The sequence below is a fragment of the Diabrotica undecimpunctata genome, chromosome 7 (assembly GCF_040954645.1).
Source record: "Diabrotica undecimpunctata isolate CICGRU chromosome 7, icDiaUnde3, whole genome shotgun sequence".
Taxonomy (NCBI): Eukaryota; Metazoa; Arthropoda; class Insecta; order Coleoptera; family Chrysomelidae; genus Diabrotica; species Diabrotica undecimpunctata.
Genome location: NC_092809.1, coordinates 35,990,750 through 36,007,360, shown reverse-complemented (window position 1 = coordinate 36,007,360; position 16,611 = coordinate 35,990,750). Strand labels below are relative to the sequence as shown.

The following is a 16,611-nucleotide window of genomic DNA, read 5'->3' as shown; positions in this document are numbered from 1 at the left end:
TATTAAATATTACACCCTGTATATATTTTTTTTTAAATGCAATAAGTGATTTTCAAACTACATAAATAGCCAATGAAAACGACATATGCGACAATGTTGTCGCACTTTTATTAAATTTTTAGTGAACGATCAAATCTTACCAAAAATAGAACAACAATAGAATTTAAAAAATTTTTTTTTAAATTAATAACTGTGAATCTCTCTACTTCTACTTTAGAGAATGTTCTCGATGTTCAATTTTCTTGATATATAAAAAAAATTTTTATTTATTAGTATTATTGTAGGTATCTTGAAAAAAAAGTCAACTACAATGATTTATAATAAATAAACTGATTGAAATTTGATGATTTTATAATAGTGAAATATGTAGTCACATATGCCCTGTGGTATTAAACACGAACAACGATACATTTATATCATAACAGAAAACGACTGACCTTTGCTGATGAATCTACCATGTCTTCACCCATAATACGTTTCCTTAATTGCTAGTGTTGCGATCAAAGGAAAACTCGTCCACGTTTCCCCAGAATGTCTCTGCTCCTCAACTAAATTTTGTTCTCCTTTCCTTTTACTGCTTCGTACCGTACTCGTTCCGGCTTTCTCCTGATGCAATTTTTCAACTTTTTGAATCACTTAACACAATACTGGAAAATTTAGACTCAAGGATTTATATACATATTACTCATTCCACGATTTGTTTGATGATGCTTGTAACTTTTCAAACACAAACCGGCCTTTTCCTTTTTTAGTACACTGCGCTCCAAACTGGACTTCTCCTTTCGATCGAACAAAACACACTGCCACACTCTCCCCATTCATTCTTCGACTTCCAAATCGTTTCCCCACAATTAATTTTCCATCCAATCAAAACCAACTTTCAATCATGTTGCATTATTTACCCAAAACTACCTCTCTTCTTAATCTTAACAAATTTTCAAATTTACGTATCTTTTTGTCTTTATGAAGTTCCAAGAAAGAAATAAAATTCCGTATCCTTATTCTATTTTATACAAATAATCAAATTCTTATCTATTTTTGAGAATCTTAATACAAAGGTAGATTTAAGCTATCTACTATGTACCGTACGGGCTAATGAGTTTCCTACCCGCATATCTCGAAAAATTAATTGTCTTTAATTGTTTACTTGAAATACATTGTTCATGGGGCTAGTAAACAATTTTGCGAAACACTCTCTTAAAACTAGCTATAATTCCTTTTACAAATTTGTCATATACAGGGCGTTAAAAATTTATATGCTCGTGGTTGAGAAACATGAAATTTTTTTATTTTAATTGAAATTTTAAATAGGAATATAGTTTTTTATTTCTCATGTCAAATAGGAATATAACAATATATATTATTTATATGTAAGAAATAGCCTTTAGAGCATAAACTCCGTTCTGATACACCACCAACGTGTATCGGAGTGTTAATCCTAATGGAGTGGCTCAGGTGGCCAAAGATCGATTTTTATATGTTGTTAATTTGATTTTTAATGCCGGCATGGAATGGAAATTTTCTTCGATAAAGTAATTTTCATTTTCTAAAAAGAATGCTGTGTAAAATGACAGCATAAGTTAAAGACCCCAGGGCGAAAAAAGTAATACAACGCCAGTATAGAAGCTTCGGTTCAAAAAGTATAGTTCATATTTGTTCAAAACTGTTGAGCACGGTTTAGGATGCTTCATAAGAAGCCAAAACTACCCACATAATTCAGAACAGTTTAAACTAGTTAAAAAAAATACAGAATAGTAAGTAATTAAAAGTAAGTTCATAAAACATTAGAAGAGTTCTTAACAAATTAAATAGCTTATGGCGGTCTATATCGGTTTAAAAATATTCAGATTACTTCTATTGAATATCATGTCAATTCATCAAATTTCAATAAATTTTCAGATGCAAACCTTTTACCCAATGAATAATTTATCACATAAACCAAATTATTATTATTATTAAAAATTATTATTAAAATTATTAAAAAAATATCGAATGTCAAGTGTTGTATTTTTTTTATCTAATAATAATAATTTTAATATATGATAATATTGTATATATTATTATTATATAACAAATTTCAATTATAGCCACTCAAAAGTCAAAATCATCGTCTTTTTGTTGTTTCTGATAAGATCATAAAAAATTACTATATAAAGCAATGTGTTTTTTTAAAATAATTGTCAATACAGCAACCATGTTTCGACAAAGCATTTGGGTGTTATGTGTTCTTGTGATATCTGCAACGTAAGTAATTTTAGTGTGATTAATTGTTTGTTTTAAAATCTTGTCCAATTATTCTTTAAAAACTGCAGCCCAAAAATGAGCTCCATAGCGATTTAGGCTCAGGTTACTTACTGTCATCATATTCTGGGTGGGTATGATCTATTTAGCACAAGTTCCATATGATATTCTTCTTTACTTAAAATACTGATATCTTATTTATTTTTGTTTAAAACTGAATCATTGCAGCCTGCGTTATTGGGATAAAAAATTTTAGAACTGATTTATAAGTCGGTATGATTATCGACATTGCCCAACATTATGTAGACTACTTCATTTTGTTCAAAACTTATACTTTACAAAGTGCAACAAGTTTTCTAAAAATAAACTCGAGACTAGAGTTTATAATCAACGTAAACTAACTTGAAGTTTGCAGGCAAGAGTATTATGTTTAGATGAACGATATTGACGCTCATATGTGTGTGTTAATTACTACATAGTTTGCCGCTTCATTAATATTAATGATTACTATATTAAGTTACTGTTTCAAAGGTAGTATTAGTTCAGTCTATATTATTAACTTTATTAAATCAAAAATCTCTGTAGTATAATTCATACAAGATTTTTATAATTATATTATCTTTTATGTTATTACGAAGATATACAGTAAATGAACAATTTTAAAACCGAGTAGACCATATTTGGTAAATCTCCAAAAACAAACGTATTCTTAACTAATATAGTGGTTAATTAATTAATATATATAATTTCGGTTTACAACGTTCTTCGACGTCTTCCGATTTCCAATCTCCATCTCATTCTATCGTTCCATAGATCGTCCTCCAGTTCTCTTTCTCTGATTTCTTTATCAACTCCTTCTCTCCAACTTCTTCTAGGCCTTCCTGGTCTTCGCCTACCTCTTGGTTGCCATTCAAGAATTTGTCTTGGTATTCTATTCTCCGACATTCTCCTTACGTGTCCGTACCATCTGAGTTGTGTCGTTTTGATGTCATCAACAATATTATGTGTAACCCCCATGATTTCTCGGACTCTCTCGTTTGTTATTCTGTCGCGTCTGGAGATTCCCGCCGAGCGGCGCCAGAAGTCCATTTCTGTTGCTCTAAGCATTTTCTCTGATCTGTCTTTTAGGGCCACACTTCGCATCCATATGTTGTGATACTTTTTATTATGGTGTTATATATTCTTCTTTTATTGTCTTTAGAGATGTTTTTATCCCACAGTACGCTGTTTAGTAAGGCTATGCCTTTCCTTCCCTGTGTATTTCGTTCCTTAATGGCTGCATCTAATTTTCCGTCTTGAGTGATCTTTACTCCTAGGTATTTGTAGTTATCACATAGTTTGATCTCTTGATTTTCCTCTACGAGAAGGTTATGTTGATCTCCTCCGATACTCATGTACTCAGTTTTTTTCCATATTCACTTCCAAACCCCACTCTGTAAACTCTTCTAATAGTTTTCGCATCATGTAACTAAGGTCTTCAGAGTCCTGTGCGATGATGACCTGGTCATCCGCAAAGCACAGAGTGTACAAAGTTAAGTCTATTAGTGGTATGCCCATATTCGTACATTTTTTCTTCCATTTGTTGAGTGCTGCTTCGAGGTATATTTTGAATAATGTTGAGGATATACAGCATCCTTGTCTTAGTCCTTTAGTCACTTTGAATCCCGGTTTTATCAGATTTTCTGTTTTAATTCTTGTTGTTTGTTGGTAGTACAACGTTTTTACTGCTTCAATCAATTCAGTATTTATATTTGTTTTCCCCAGTGCCTCCCATAATTTATCAAGCGGGATACTATCATATGCTTTCCTATTAATTAATTATTGCCAAAAGAAAATAGCTTCCAAATACTATTGAAAACATTTAGAAGAAAAACAGTCTATGAGACCCTACAGAAGGAAAAGAAAATAAGAAACAAGAAACTCTTAGGACAAGGAAATTAACAACTGAAAAAAGATACATGCATATCGCAAATACTTGCAAAATAAAGACAGAAGAACACAAACAAATATTCCAGGAAAACGATATATAGGGGAAGTACATACAAAATGACATATGGTTTTATTATTTGATCACAGCTGTTGCTTAATAACACACAGAAATGTCATTCTACGTCAATTATGACTGGTTCTCTATTTATTGAAACTAATCATTAATTATTAGGTAAATTTAACAAAATTATTTTTAATTTAACTAAGATTAGCAAAAACCATTTTGTCCATATGTTATGGACAAAATGACATACAAGCTTAACTATACTATATATTTAAATGTATATTGTCCTAATTGATGGATTCGACCGTTACTTGATAGAAATTCATTTTATGTAACAATAAAACACTGAAAACTTCGTTTTCAAAACTTACAAAATCTGTCCAAAAACTTACATTGGTCAAACTGGTAGAAATTTTAATAAACGAATAGCAGAACATAAAAGGGCTTTCAATAATAGAAAAACAGATTCTACATACTCACTTCACCTTCTAGATCATATCATAATCATTGTTTTAATGACGAATTTAAAATTCTTCACATTCAAAATAAAGGCCTTAAGCTATCTTTGTTAGAATCTATGGAAATCAACAAATTAAAAAACACAGATATAATTCTGAATGACCAGCTTGAGACAAACAGTTCTCCCCTCTTCAACCTATTTCATTAGAGACTATAAAGTGTAAACCCATGCCAAAAACAGATCACTTAAAAAAGGCAATCAGCCGAAACAGCTGTAGTAATAAGAATTTAAAATAAATTTTGTGGAAGTTTTGAAAACAAAGTTTTCAGTGTTTTATTGTTGTATATTGTCCTATTTAAAAAAATAATGTCAACAAAATAATTACACATATATTTTATTATTTTTAATTAAAAAAATATTTATTTACATAGCTCACAAATTAAAAAGATTTTTTTGGAATGTCAGCACAAGCAGCGTGAGCCCAATATTGCACCGCACCCAATCTTCTCCAGCCCTGGAGTGGGAATGAACATCGTTGCAATATATGCATGGAGAGTCTTCCAGTCTTCCTGTGAAATACGTTTTGTAATAGCGTTTTGTAAAATATTAGATACTGTAATTTGATATGAATCATTATCGGCTTGTTGCATGGATGTATGCAGCTTGCACTGGGATTGTGCAGTCGGAGTAACTTATAGAATATTTCTTGTAGGAAGCAAAAAGGTATCATCTTGTGGCTGTTGTCCCAGCAGTGGAAATATCGTCTGATTGTTTAGATAGCCCAGCATTTGAAATATCACCTGAAGTCGTTGACTGCTCAAGCTGCTCATTGGGGATATTTTCCAGTGGTCTATTTGTAGTTCCCACGAGTTCATAAATATAATCGGGAAATACGTTCTGTAGCTGCCTTGCCGGATGCTTCCTTGAATAAGCCGGATATCTGTAATTGTGTAACAACTCGTCCAGGATGTGCTTTCAACCACTTGGATATTTCTTGGTTAAAGTATGTTTTTAGAGGGGGGGAAAAGTAACATCAAGAGGCTGCATGCGATGGGTGTAGTGCGGAATCAGGCAAATAATACTGATGCCGTTTTGTTTCAGATATTCTAAATCATCAATCCCCTTACTTTATCGTCATTACTACCTTTTACAAAATTTTGGAAATGCTTAATCCATTTTAGAAATATTTCGGTTGTCATCCATCCTGATTGTTGAGCTACACCTAAAGCTCCTGGAGGAGCTTCGTCGACAAGTTCATTTTTCATTTTTTTTTCTTTAAGATATCATCATCATCATCTTCTTCTTCTTCCTCGTTATAAACAATTCAGCTTGTTCATTGGCGCATTAATACCTCTATGTAAGGTTGTCACTCTATCTTTTGCGCGGTCTTCCGATACTTCTTCTGCCTATTGGTGACTTATCTCTTCGGCTATCGTAACTGAGTAACAGAGTATTTTGATTTCTTTGTTTCCCATTCTGTATTCCTTTGTTAACGCTTTTGATGATTTCATCCATGATCAAATTGAAGAGCATGGGTCTCAATGAATTCCCTTGTCTTATTCCGCTGTATATTTATATATGTTCTGTAAGTTGTCAATCTATTCTGACTTCCATTTTGTTGTTTTGGTAGATGTTTTCGATACTTTTATAATATTTAGGGGATCTTCTCTGTTATACAGCAGATGGATGACATCTTTGAGTCTTACTCTGTCAAACGATTTATTTAGGTCAATCAGACAAAGCAGGGTTTTCGTAGTGGAAGATCGTGTAGAGATGCAATGTTCGTTATAAAGCAAATTACTGAGAAATCACTAGAGCATAATACACCAGCAAAATATCATCATCGGTGGAACAAATGTACCAATAGCATTAACGCAGTAAACTATCTTCTCTATTATACAGAAGATGGATGACATCTTTGAGTCTTACTCTGTCAAACGATTTCTTTAGGTCAATCAGACACAGAAATTCTGGTCTATTATGCTTTTACAAGTGCTAATAAATCGGAGGATTTATTAGCACTTGTAAAAGCATAATAGTTTAGCAGATGAACGACAGGATTTTCGTAGTGAAACATCGTGTAGACTAGAGCATATACACCAGCAAAATATCATCATTGGTGGGACAAATATACCAATAGCATTAACTCAGCAAACTATAGTGGTGTTTATTCCGCGCTCTGTACTGGTTATAACGCCAACCTGCCTTCTATCAGTAGTAGCCAAAATTTTCTGTGATTTTTGTACAATAGAAAGACCCGATACATCATCATTATATATTCTATGTAGCTTGTAGTCTACAGACTCCACAAGTTTTTCATATAAGTGAAAAAATATTTTGACTTGTGGCCGATTAAAGTTCTGAGCCCGAGCAGCTGAAGTAGGTTCAGGATTCCGTAAAGATAGATATTATTTCGTCTTAGAAATTCTTCCATCCATTCTTGTCCAGCTTTTTGTTTTTGTGGATTAAATTTATGAACAAAGTTGTTTTTCTTAGCAAACTAAAAAGTTAGTTCTTGGACCGATGCGCGCGTCAACGCAAACAAACGAGATTCAAGGAATTTCAAGTACTGCACTAATTGATTTCCACATCACAAGGAAAGGTGAATTTCCAGCATCCAAGACCTTTCGAAATGGACTCCAAAGTTTTATTATTGCCCAATACGTGCCTCCGTAGAGTTGCCTGGGAAACACCAAATGTTTTTGATGCCAATAACCAACCCATTTCCTTTTTTCGAACTGCTTCTATAGCTCTCTGCATTGAATATTCACTCCAGGATTGGTGATCAGTCTTACGCTTATGATTCCCATGCATTTTATTATATCTGTAATAAATAAATACCTAGATTACATTTTCAGTTAATTACTGAATTCATAAGGACAAAATAACATACCTATGTCATTATGTCCGTTGTTCAGCTATGTCGTTTTGTCCATATAGCGTTATGAAAGAAAAAAATGAAAAAATAAATTTAAAAAGTGCTTTCTTTGTAAAATAAATTATATCAGAATCACAACAAATCTATTAGTGATAAAATAAATGCAACAAAAATAGATAAAATAGCGAAAGACTTTTACCATTTATACGTAAAACTTTTCATCTGTACAAAAACTTATACTGTACAAACACCTATACTACTCGACAATATTGAAATGAGTGAGATTATATTAATAGTAAACGTGAGAAATATTAATATTTGCATGATTTTCTGCATGAATGACAGTCATCTAACCGATGACAAATATGATGGTACAGTTTGATAACTCGTAAACGAGAATACTCCGATTCGGAAATATACTAGTGTGCTACTTTAGAAGTGGTTGTCAGTACCAAAGACACATGACACGTGACAGATTAGATGACATTTAAAAGAAAAGAATAATGGCAGATGACATTAAATTACAAACGACAGATGATAGTAGGTGACAAATGACAGTTAAGTTACAAATATTGTACTCTAATGAATGTTGAACACTTAACAGACCCGACGACAAGAAGAGCAAATGATATTTAACAAATTTCAGTTGTAATATCTACCTACACCATGATCTTGAAAATATGTCACCCCTACTCTCAGAAAAAATTTGATATATCCTTCTTATACTATTATTTAATTTCAGATGCAAACAGGAACTTAATAATAAACGTTTCCCACAAGGCTTTTTATTCGGTACCGCAACGGCTGCCTATCAAATTGAAGGAGCTTGGAATGAAGACGGTAAAGGAGAAAGCAACTGGGATGTGTTTGTTCATAGAGTACCATCAGTTATTATGAATAACGAAACTGCAGATGTAGCTTGTGACTCTTATCACAAATACAAGGACGATGTAGCTATATTAAAGGATATGGGGGTTGATCACTATCGTTTTTCTATTGCGTGGACCAGAGTCTTGCCTACAGGTAAAGTATTTATTACAATTTTGCGCATTTTCAATATGTAATTTGTTGATATTTCACCGAAACTATAATAAATCGATACAAATACTACAAATATGTTAAGACAATGATGACTTTTTCTCTTTTTTAGGATTTGTTAATGAAGTAAATCAAGCAGGTGTTACTTATTACAAAAATCTTATTAGAGAACTCAAAGCCAACAATATACTACCCGTAGTCACTATGTTCCATTGGGATACCCCACAAACTTTAGAGAACATAGGAGGATTTACCAATGAGCTGATCGTCGATAGATTTGTGGACTATGCTCAATTCCTATTCGATACTTTTGGTGATGAAGTTCAATACTGGGCCACCTTCAACGAACCCAAACAAACTTGTCAAGGAGGATACGGAATCGGAAAGAAGGCACCTGGCGTTCTATCGCCTGGTATTGGGGAATACTTATGTGCCCACAACCTCATTAAGGCTCATGCTGAAGTTTGGCATTTGTACGACAAACACTACAGACATAAACAAAATGGTAAGTAATTTTTAAAGTTATAATTTTTTGTCTTCTATTTCCTCATCTAAGTCCCAGTTACGTCACAGACATTCGTTGTTCTTCTTCCTTGTTTATTTCCCATGATACAGTTATCAATTTATATATATTTTTTAATTAAAATAAAATATTAAGTTAATTTGAAATACCGCCCACACAGACACAGTAGCTCAGGTATATATACCTAATAGATACAGAGCGGGATGGTCTAAAACAAGGTGAGGGGCTGGCACCAACCTTGTTTAATTTCGCACTGGAATACGTAGCTAGAAGAACGCCAGAATGTAGAAAAATCACACTTATCAATAAATTAGTCCAACTGGCAGCATTATCAGATGACATAAATATTATGAGCAGAACCAAAGCAATAGGTGAGAATACGTATACGGAACTTAAATCACATGCTAAACAAATAGGTCTGTTAATAAACAAAAAGACTAAAATCCTAGTAAAAAGCCTATCAGAGAGAGCAACATGACCCGACCTGACAGTCCACAACTTAAAATTAGTAGATGTTGTCCTTTGTGATGTTGAAGAATATCTCCAACATCACAAAGGACAACATAGACCATGTGGAGCTTAGCAGAAGAATCAGTGCAGCCAATACGGCATACTTTGCTATGAACCAGGTATTTAAATCACGAGACGTACATCAAAGGACTACGATACGAATCTACAAGATTATAATTCGACTGATAGTGATGTGAAACTTGGTTAATGACTCAAAATCTGTAAACGGCATGGATGACTTTGGGAAAAATGTATTGAGACGAATACTAGGCGCTGTAAATAAGAACAAAATCAGTTATAATGAACACCAAGAATGCGATGGAATGATGATGTGGATGAAGATGCAAAAAATTTCCTTGCAGTGAGGAGAATCTATACAGACCAGAGGCCAGGGCTCGAATTGGGCAGCAGAGTCATAGAATGGATGGATATTTTTTAATCCTCTCAGTTCTATAAATTTCTTGTATATCTAAACTAATTTTTGTAGTGTCCTTTTTAGAGTTTTCTTTTAGAGAAATTATATAATTTCTATTTAAAAATTTACAAATAATTCGTAATTTTTAGGTGTCGTTGGAATAACTATGGACAGTTTTTGGGCTGAGCCAAACAGCGACAGTCAAGAAGATCAAGACGCTGCAGAAAGAATGAGACAATTTATAGTGAGTTTTCATTTAGATAATTAAAAGATCAATAAAATCGATTAAATTAGAAATGTCTTTTTGGTTGCTGCTTTATTTTCTTTAACTTTTTTTTTATTCAGCAGTTTATCTGTTATTTAAAACTTCTATAATTATTATAATCTATTACAGTATGGATGGTACGCCAATGCCCTAGTCAACGGAGACTACCCGGAAGTCATGAGAAAAGTCATAGCCGAAAGAAGTGCCGCCCAAGGCTTCAAAAAGTCTCGTTTACCACAATTTACCGAAAAACAACTTCAACGCATTAAAGGTGCTGTCGATTACCTCGGTGTCAACTATTACACGACATATATGGTCAAAAATCAAGGAGATGTTCCTGTAGTTTCCGGCTGGCAAGAGGATATGCAAGTAGAAACCTATCAGAAGGACGAATGGCAACGATCATCCTCTGCTTGGTTAAGAGTAAGTACATATTTATTTTTTTCTTCAACTGTAGTCGATTTTACTTGTATTTGTAAGAAGTTAAATTAAATGGCAACAAGATATGAAAACCCACCATTAGTAGTTCCGGTAGTTCAAATTCATCTTTATTTAGTGTAGAATTCTGACTAATACCGATTAGTTCCTGTTTTGCTACAAACATTTTTTTATTACCTTCTAAAATCGTTGAAGTTCTTAACATAGACACGGACCAGAAAAAGTGAGAAAATGTACGAGTAGAAGATGATAGTAAACAAAATTATATACAAGATGACGGTATAAAAGTCGGAGATGCTGTACCGGCCAGACTCGAAGAGAACAAACCCGAGCTGCTTTTGTGAAAATAAGGAACTTACTTTGAAATCACGATCTTAGTATTGACCTTAGTAATGATATATTGCTATAAGTTTCTAGTGTTACTGTATGGAGTGAAAGCGTGAATTCTAAGTGAGGCTGTGCTTGAATTGAAAGTTTTTAAGATGTGGGTATACAGATAACTTCTAATATATAATAATTGCTGGGTCGACAGAGTTAAAAATAAGGAGCTCCTTAGGCGGCTAAACCAAACAACATGACTGGTCAATATAATGAAGAGACGCAAGCTGGAAAACTTCGGTCACCTTATGAAACACCCTGAAAAATATGAACTTTTGCATCTCACCATTGAGGGAAAGACCCAAGGTAAACTTATTCCTGGTACAAGAAAAACACCATGGCTGAAAAATCTAAGACAATGGTACGGAATATTCAATAGGAAGTGCTGTCAATAAAGTCACGATACCGAATATGGTAGCCAACATTAAAGCATTTCGAAAACCCCAGCTATGAATAAGTTGTACAGATAATAGTGAAACTAAAAAATAACAAAGCCCCCTATGAAATTACCGTAGAATTATTAAAAAATCGAGGAATTTATCTGTGCACAAGAATTCATTACCTGATTACCTAATAGAGGACAGAAGAACAAATACCCGAGGAGTGGACAGTTGGAATTATACGGCCAATACACAAAAGAGGAGATAATACTCAATACCAGAACTATAATACAAACAGATTGCTTGATGTAGATTATTAGAATATTCTGACAATATAATCGACGATTATCAAAATTGTATGAATTTATGAACAGTAAGAACTATACACGAAAAGGTTTACGAGTATGTCATTGAACTACACGATATATAAATGAATTAAATGAAGGACATAATATTATACGATTTGTAAAAAATCAACTAGGAAAATGGTGGTGAGGACACTAACGGAAAAACGCAAGAAATAAATACTATACTATACTTAAAATTACATAGTTGAACGATGTGGAAAATTACTTATGAACGATCATAGAAACACGGTGGTGGAAAACGGCAAACAAGAGAACTGAATGAAAGAAACTATCCAGACAGAAGGAGATCCACTTTGGTTGTAAATCCAAAAAAGACTAGAGAGTATCTGATTTAACTGATTAAATTGAATATTTGACTTTATCAATGAATTTTTTTATAGTTATTCACCTTGTTTTATATGGTTAACAGTGATGAGTGCCTTAAGAACCGGCAAAATAACGCAAAAGATAGAAAACATAATACGTTGTGAAATAAAAAGAGATGAAAGTAGTAGAGGTGGGAAATTATCGATAGAAACCTCTAATTTACATTACATTAGGACTATCGATAGTTTCCCACCTTTAGACGTTAGCTTATGAGCTAGTTGACTTCAGTCATAATATTACAAGTATGACGTCGAACATTAACATTTTTTAAATTTCGCATAAAGTAAAAACTGATTGAAGGCAATAAAGCAAATGTAAGTAAACAGTTTAATTAGTAGTAATTTGATAAATACAGAATAACAAACTATGATAATTCTGTATTGAAAAGAGTGTATGCGACGTCTCAGATCACAGTTTATTATTGATCAATACTTTAATTTTGGATAAAAACATACTCGTACTTGAACTGTTTTTACTTACATTACGTGATACGTATTACTATGATTGAAGTCAACCAGCTCATAAGCTAACGTCTAAAGGTGGGAAACTTTCGATAGATCTAATGTAATGTAAAGTAAATTATAGGTTTATATCGATAATTTCTCACCTCTACTACTTGCATCTCTTTTTATTTCACAACGTATTATGTTTTCTATCTTTTGCGTTATTTTGCCGGTTCTTAAGGCACTCATCCGTGTATATAGAATATAACTAATGTTAACGTATTTATTTTAGGTTGTACCATGGGGTATCAGAAAACTTCTCAACTGGTTGAAGACCACCTATGGAGATATACCAATATTCATTACCGAAAATGGAGTGTCAGATAATGCTACCACACACGATGATCAAATCAGAATCGACTATTATCAGGTAAAAAAACACTTTTTTGCATTAGGCTACCATCAAAATATTGTAAAAATTTATCGTGATTTAGGTATAGTCGCAGCACATACCTTATTACCGAAGCGCATGAGCTAAGGCATGCCTGTTTACAGTCCTGGACCCGGTTTTTCACAGCGCACAGCGCAACGCACGTAGTTCCACCGCATGGATTTTTTTGCTCTTCAACGCGCCTTTTATAATTACTATTTTTCATCCCCCTGGAAAAACCCCTCGGATTCATCGAATACTACAGGTCTTATGAGTGCTTATGGGATATAATTAGCCAATCTTACACGAACAAAAATAAAAGGAACGATGTATATCGAGATTTGGCTAAAAAGCTGTCTCCAGTTGCCAGGAACCGCAAAGTTATCGCCAGTTTTACTTCGGCAGGTATTTCTTTTCTATAGTTGCTCTCACATTTCTCTATTAATGACATAACCATACAGAAGATTGTCAAAGTTGTTTTTTAACATCCTTGTAAAATTTCTAAACGTCTACGTCTAAGTTCTACGTTTTTTATCTTTCTTCAACACTAAATATGCAACACTAAGTCCTCTTAGCAAAATAACGTCACTTTCATCCATCGTGAATAGACTTCGTGAAGGCACTTTATGTGGACAGAGAAAAGGCATGCGTCTAAGCGCACACGTAAAGGCATGGTTGACGCATGTTGAATTGGAACACTGAAACGCATGTAGAAAGTGGAAGCCACCAGTGTGGATATACCCAATGACCTAGAACATCTCGGAATTCTAGAAACATTATTGCTAATAGTGAGTAAAGATATCGAAACAACGCCTAAGATCATTAATCTAATTCTGATCTGAACACGAAGAAGAAAGTCCCTGCACTTGTAATAGATTGGACACATACTAAAACGACCACATACAGATATGCTAAGAAGGATAACTAACTGGACATCACTATAGCCCAGGTACAGAGGAAGACCTTGAAGATGGCTGGATTACTTAGAAGAAATTATAAGGATTGGAAAGGCGGGGAAAAATGGAATAGAGTCGCGACAGCAGCAAAAACACACAAATTGTAAATGATACGTGAAATAATGCAGCTCATCTTAGAATAGCAGTTTTATCAAAGACTAGAAAATACACAAATAATATTGCAATAAAAACCGACAGAAAGTCGAAAGGGAGGAACACCCAGAACAAGATGGTTAAATGTCATGGAGAACAACCTTTTAACGGTGAAAGGAGGATCAAGTAAAGTGATTTAAAGATACGAGCACAGAATGAAAAATCCTGGCTTTCATTTTGTATAATACACTTTATAGGTACGAATTTAAGGGATAATCAGGGAAATGAGATAATCATATTTAAAACGACACAGCAATATTAGTTGCCTGAAAATTTAATAGTGGGAGGAATTGGAGACAGGCTAACGCTGTTGTCAAACCTATTGTTTTTCATTTGGATTTAAAAAATGTGCTATGACAATGATTATATGATATATGATGAAATAAAATAAAAATTAATTCCTAAACTATCACTTAAATTAAAAATAACTAAAAAAAATAGAAACTATAAAACAAATATAAATATTATCGAATTAAATCAACCAACCATCACCTTGTGACAAACAGAAATCAAATCTATTATACGACGCCTTTCTTATGGCGCTGAGATCATTTGCTGATATATGTTGGCTCAGTTCGACTATTTTTTGACTCAGTTGCTTCAAGTTGGTGACTAGCTCAAATTCATGAGTGTACAAATTGGTCTTTCGCGTCCCCCCAAAATAAAACTCTAGGGAAGTTAAATCTGGTGAATCTAATAAATATTCTAAATTGTTTGGTACATAAATATATTCTTTTTTTACTTCGATCATACCTAATAGATTACAAAAAATTTCAGCAACATATCAGTAACGTTAGAGATGCTCTAGACGATGGTGTTAACGTTTTTGGATACACAGCTTGGAGTTTAATGAACAATTTCGAATGGATGAAAGGATATACGTAAGTAAATATTTTAAACATATAAATTACAACTTTTGTAGACTTATAAGGAAAAATTGAGATCTTTGCAAAAAGTAATGTTGTCACGACAGCAAATTTTAAGTTAGAATAAAAAATATCTCTCAACGGTGTGTGCATTAATTTACTTTTTCTATTTCAACAATTCTATTAATCAAAATTGTTTTTATACGAAAAAAAAAATAATAATTGTACACGTCATCTTTACCAGAGTCGTTTTACCAAAGACTTTCAATTTGTCACATTTTATAATTACTTTAGAGGAATTTTTAACTCATTTTATTTTATGAAATCATTACAAATGTTACCTACATAAACTCAAGAATCATTCGTCTCCAAATAATTGAGTATTATTCTAAAATTGCTATTTTACAAAATTATCTATTTGCTTGTATACTCAAACTATTGTTTCATCAAGTTAGATGAAACTCTTAAAGAATAATCTAATGTTATAAAATAAGTATGCATGGTTGCGTTTCGATTCAATTCGAGTCTCACCGTTCCCCTATACATTTTGTGAGAGGACCGAATTGAATCGACGCGTACCATCCACAATCTAATTCACAATCCATAATCTAATTTTATCAATTTTGAGTAGACTAATGTTTTTATTTTGATTTTAGTGAAGGTTTCGGACTCTACCACGTCGACTTTTCAAGTGCAAATAAGACGAGAACACCAAAGAGATCAGTAGAATACTTTAAGAAAGTTCTTCGCACAAGATGCGCCACTGACGATTGTGTAGATGCATAAACTATAAATTGTTTATGAATGTGTTTATTGGGGTCTGATAGTCATAATTGTTATATATAAATAAAGTTTTAATATTCACCACCTTTTTTTTATTAAATAGATATTTTTAAGTTTTTCAACTCCAAAATCGGTATAGTTTTAAATATTTTACTGATTTTCGTTATTGACGAAATGTGTCAAAATAGCACGCATGTTGACGTGGTGAGATTACGTAAATAAGTGTCACATTATCACGGTAAATTCAATCCAATTGAATTATTTTGTGCCATATCTAGCGAATACCTAATTAGCAAAAGTAGAAAAAATGAACTGGAACATAAAAGAAGTTTTAATGCACTGTCGAAACACTGCTATTAAAATACTTGAAGAAAAACTTCAGAAAAGAAAGAAGTTTGAGAATAAGAGATTTAGTGTTGATCAAATGAAATTTAAGAAAAAAAAAAGTGACAAATAATAGGTCGGATAAAGATCTTCAGAACTCAAAGGAAGCGAAAGTAGCAGTAGCATCAGAAGATATATGAAGTAGCTAAACAGAACGATTATAGTAAAAGATTTTGATACCATTAGATGTAGGTATTCAAGACAAAAAGACTAAGATACTAGTTCACGAAAAATATTTGAAAAGCGATAACAAAGATCCTTTGACTAACGGATATAGTAATAGCCATTTTTACAACATTAACATTTAAAAGCTGCACAAATAACGAGAAAGTACCAAAGGAAT

General features: G+C 32.9%; 1 protein-coding gene across 1 annotated transcript; it reads left to right on the top strand.

Annotated features, from left to right (window-relative positions):
* Window positions 1-2,105: 2,105 nt before the first annotated feature.
* On the top strand, window positions 2,106-15,965 carry LOC140445188 (myrosinase 1-like). The gene is made up of 8 exons (XM_072537065.1): window positions 2,106-2,244; window positions 8,315-8,595; window positions 8,723-9,115; window positions 10,208-10,302; window positions 10,453-10,746; window positions 12,989-13,126; window positions 15,013-15,116; window positions 15,758-15,965. The coding sequence occupies exons 1-8, from the start codon at window positions 2,159-2,161 to the stop codon at window positions 15,885-15,887; spliced, it is 1,521 nt and encodes a 506-aa protein (XP_072393166.1). The 5' UTR covers window positions 2,106-2,158; the 3' UTR covers window positions 15,888-15,965.
* The last annotated feature ends 646 nt before the right edge of the window (window positions 15,966-16,611 follow it).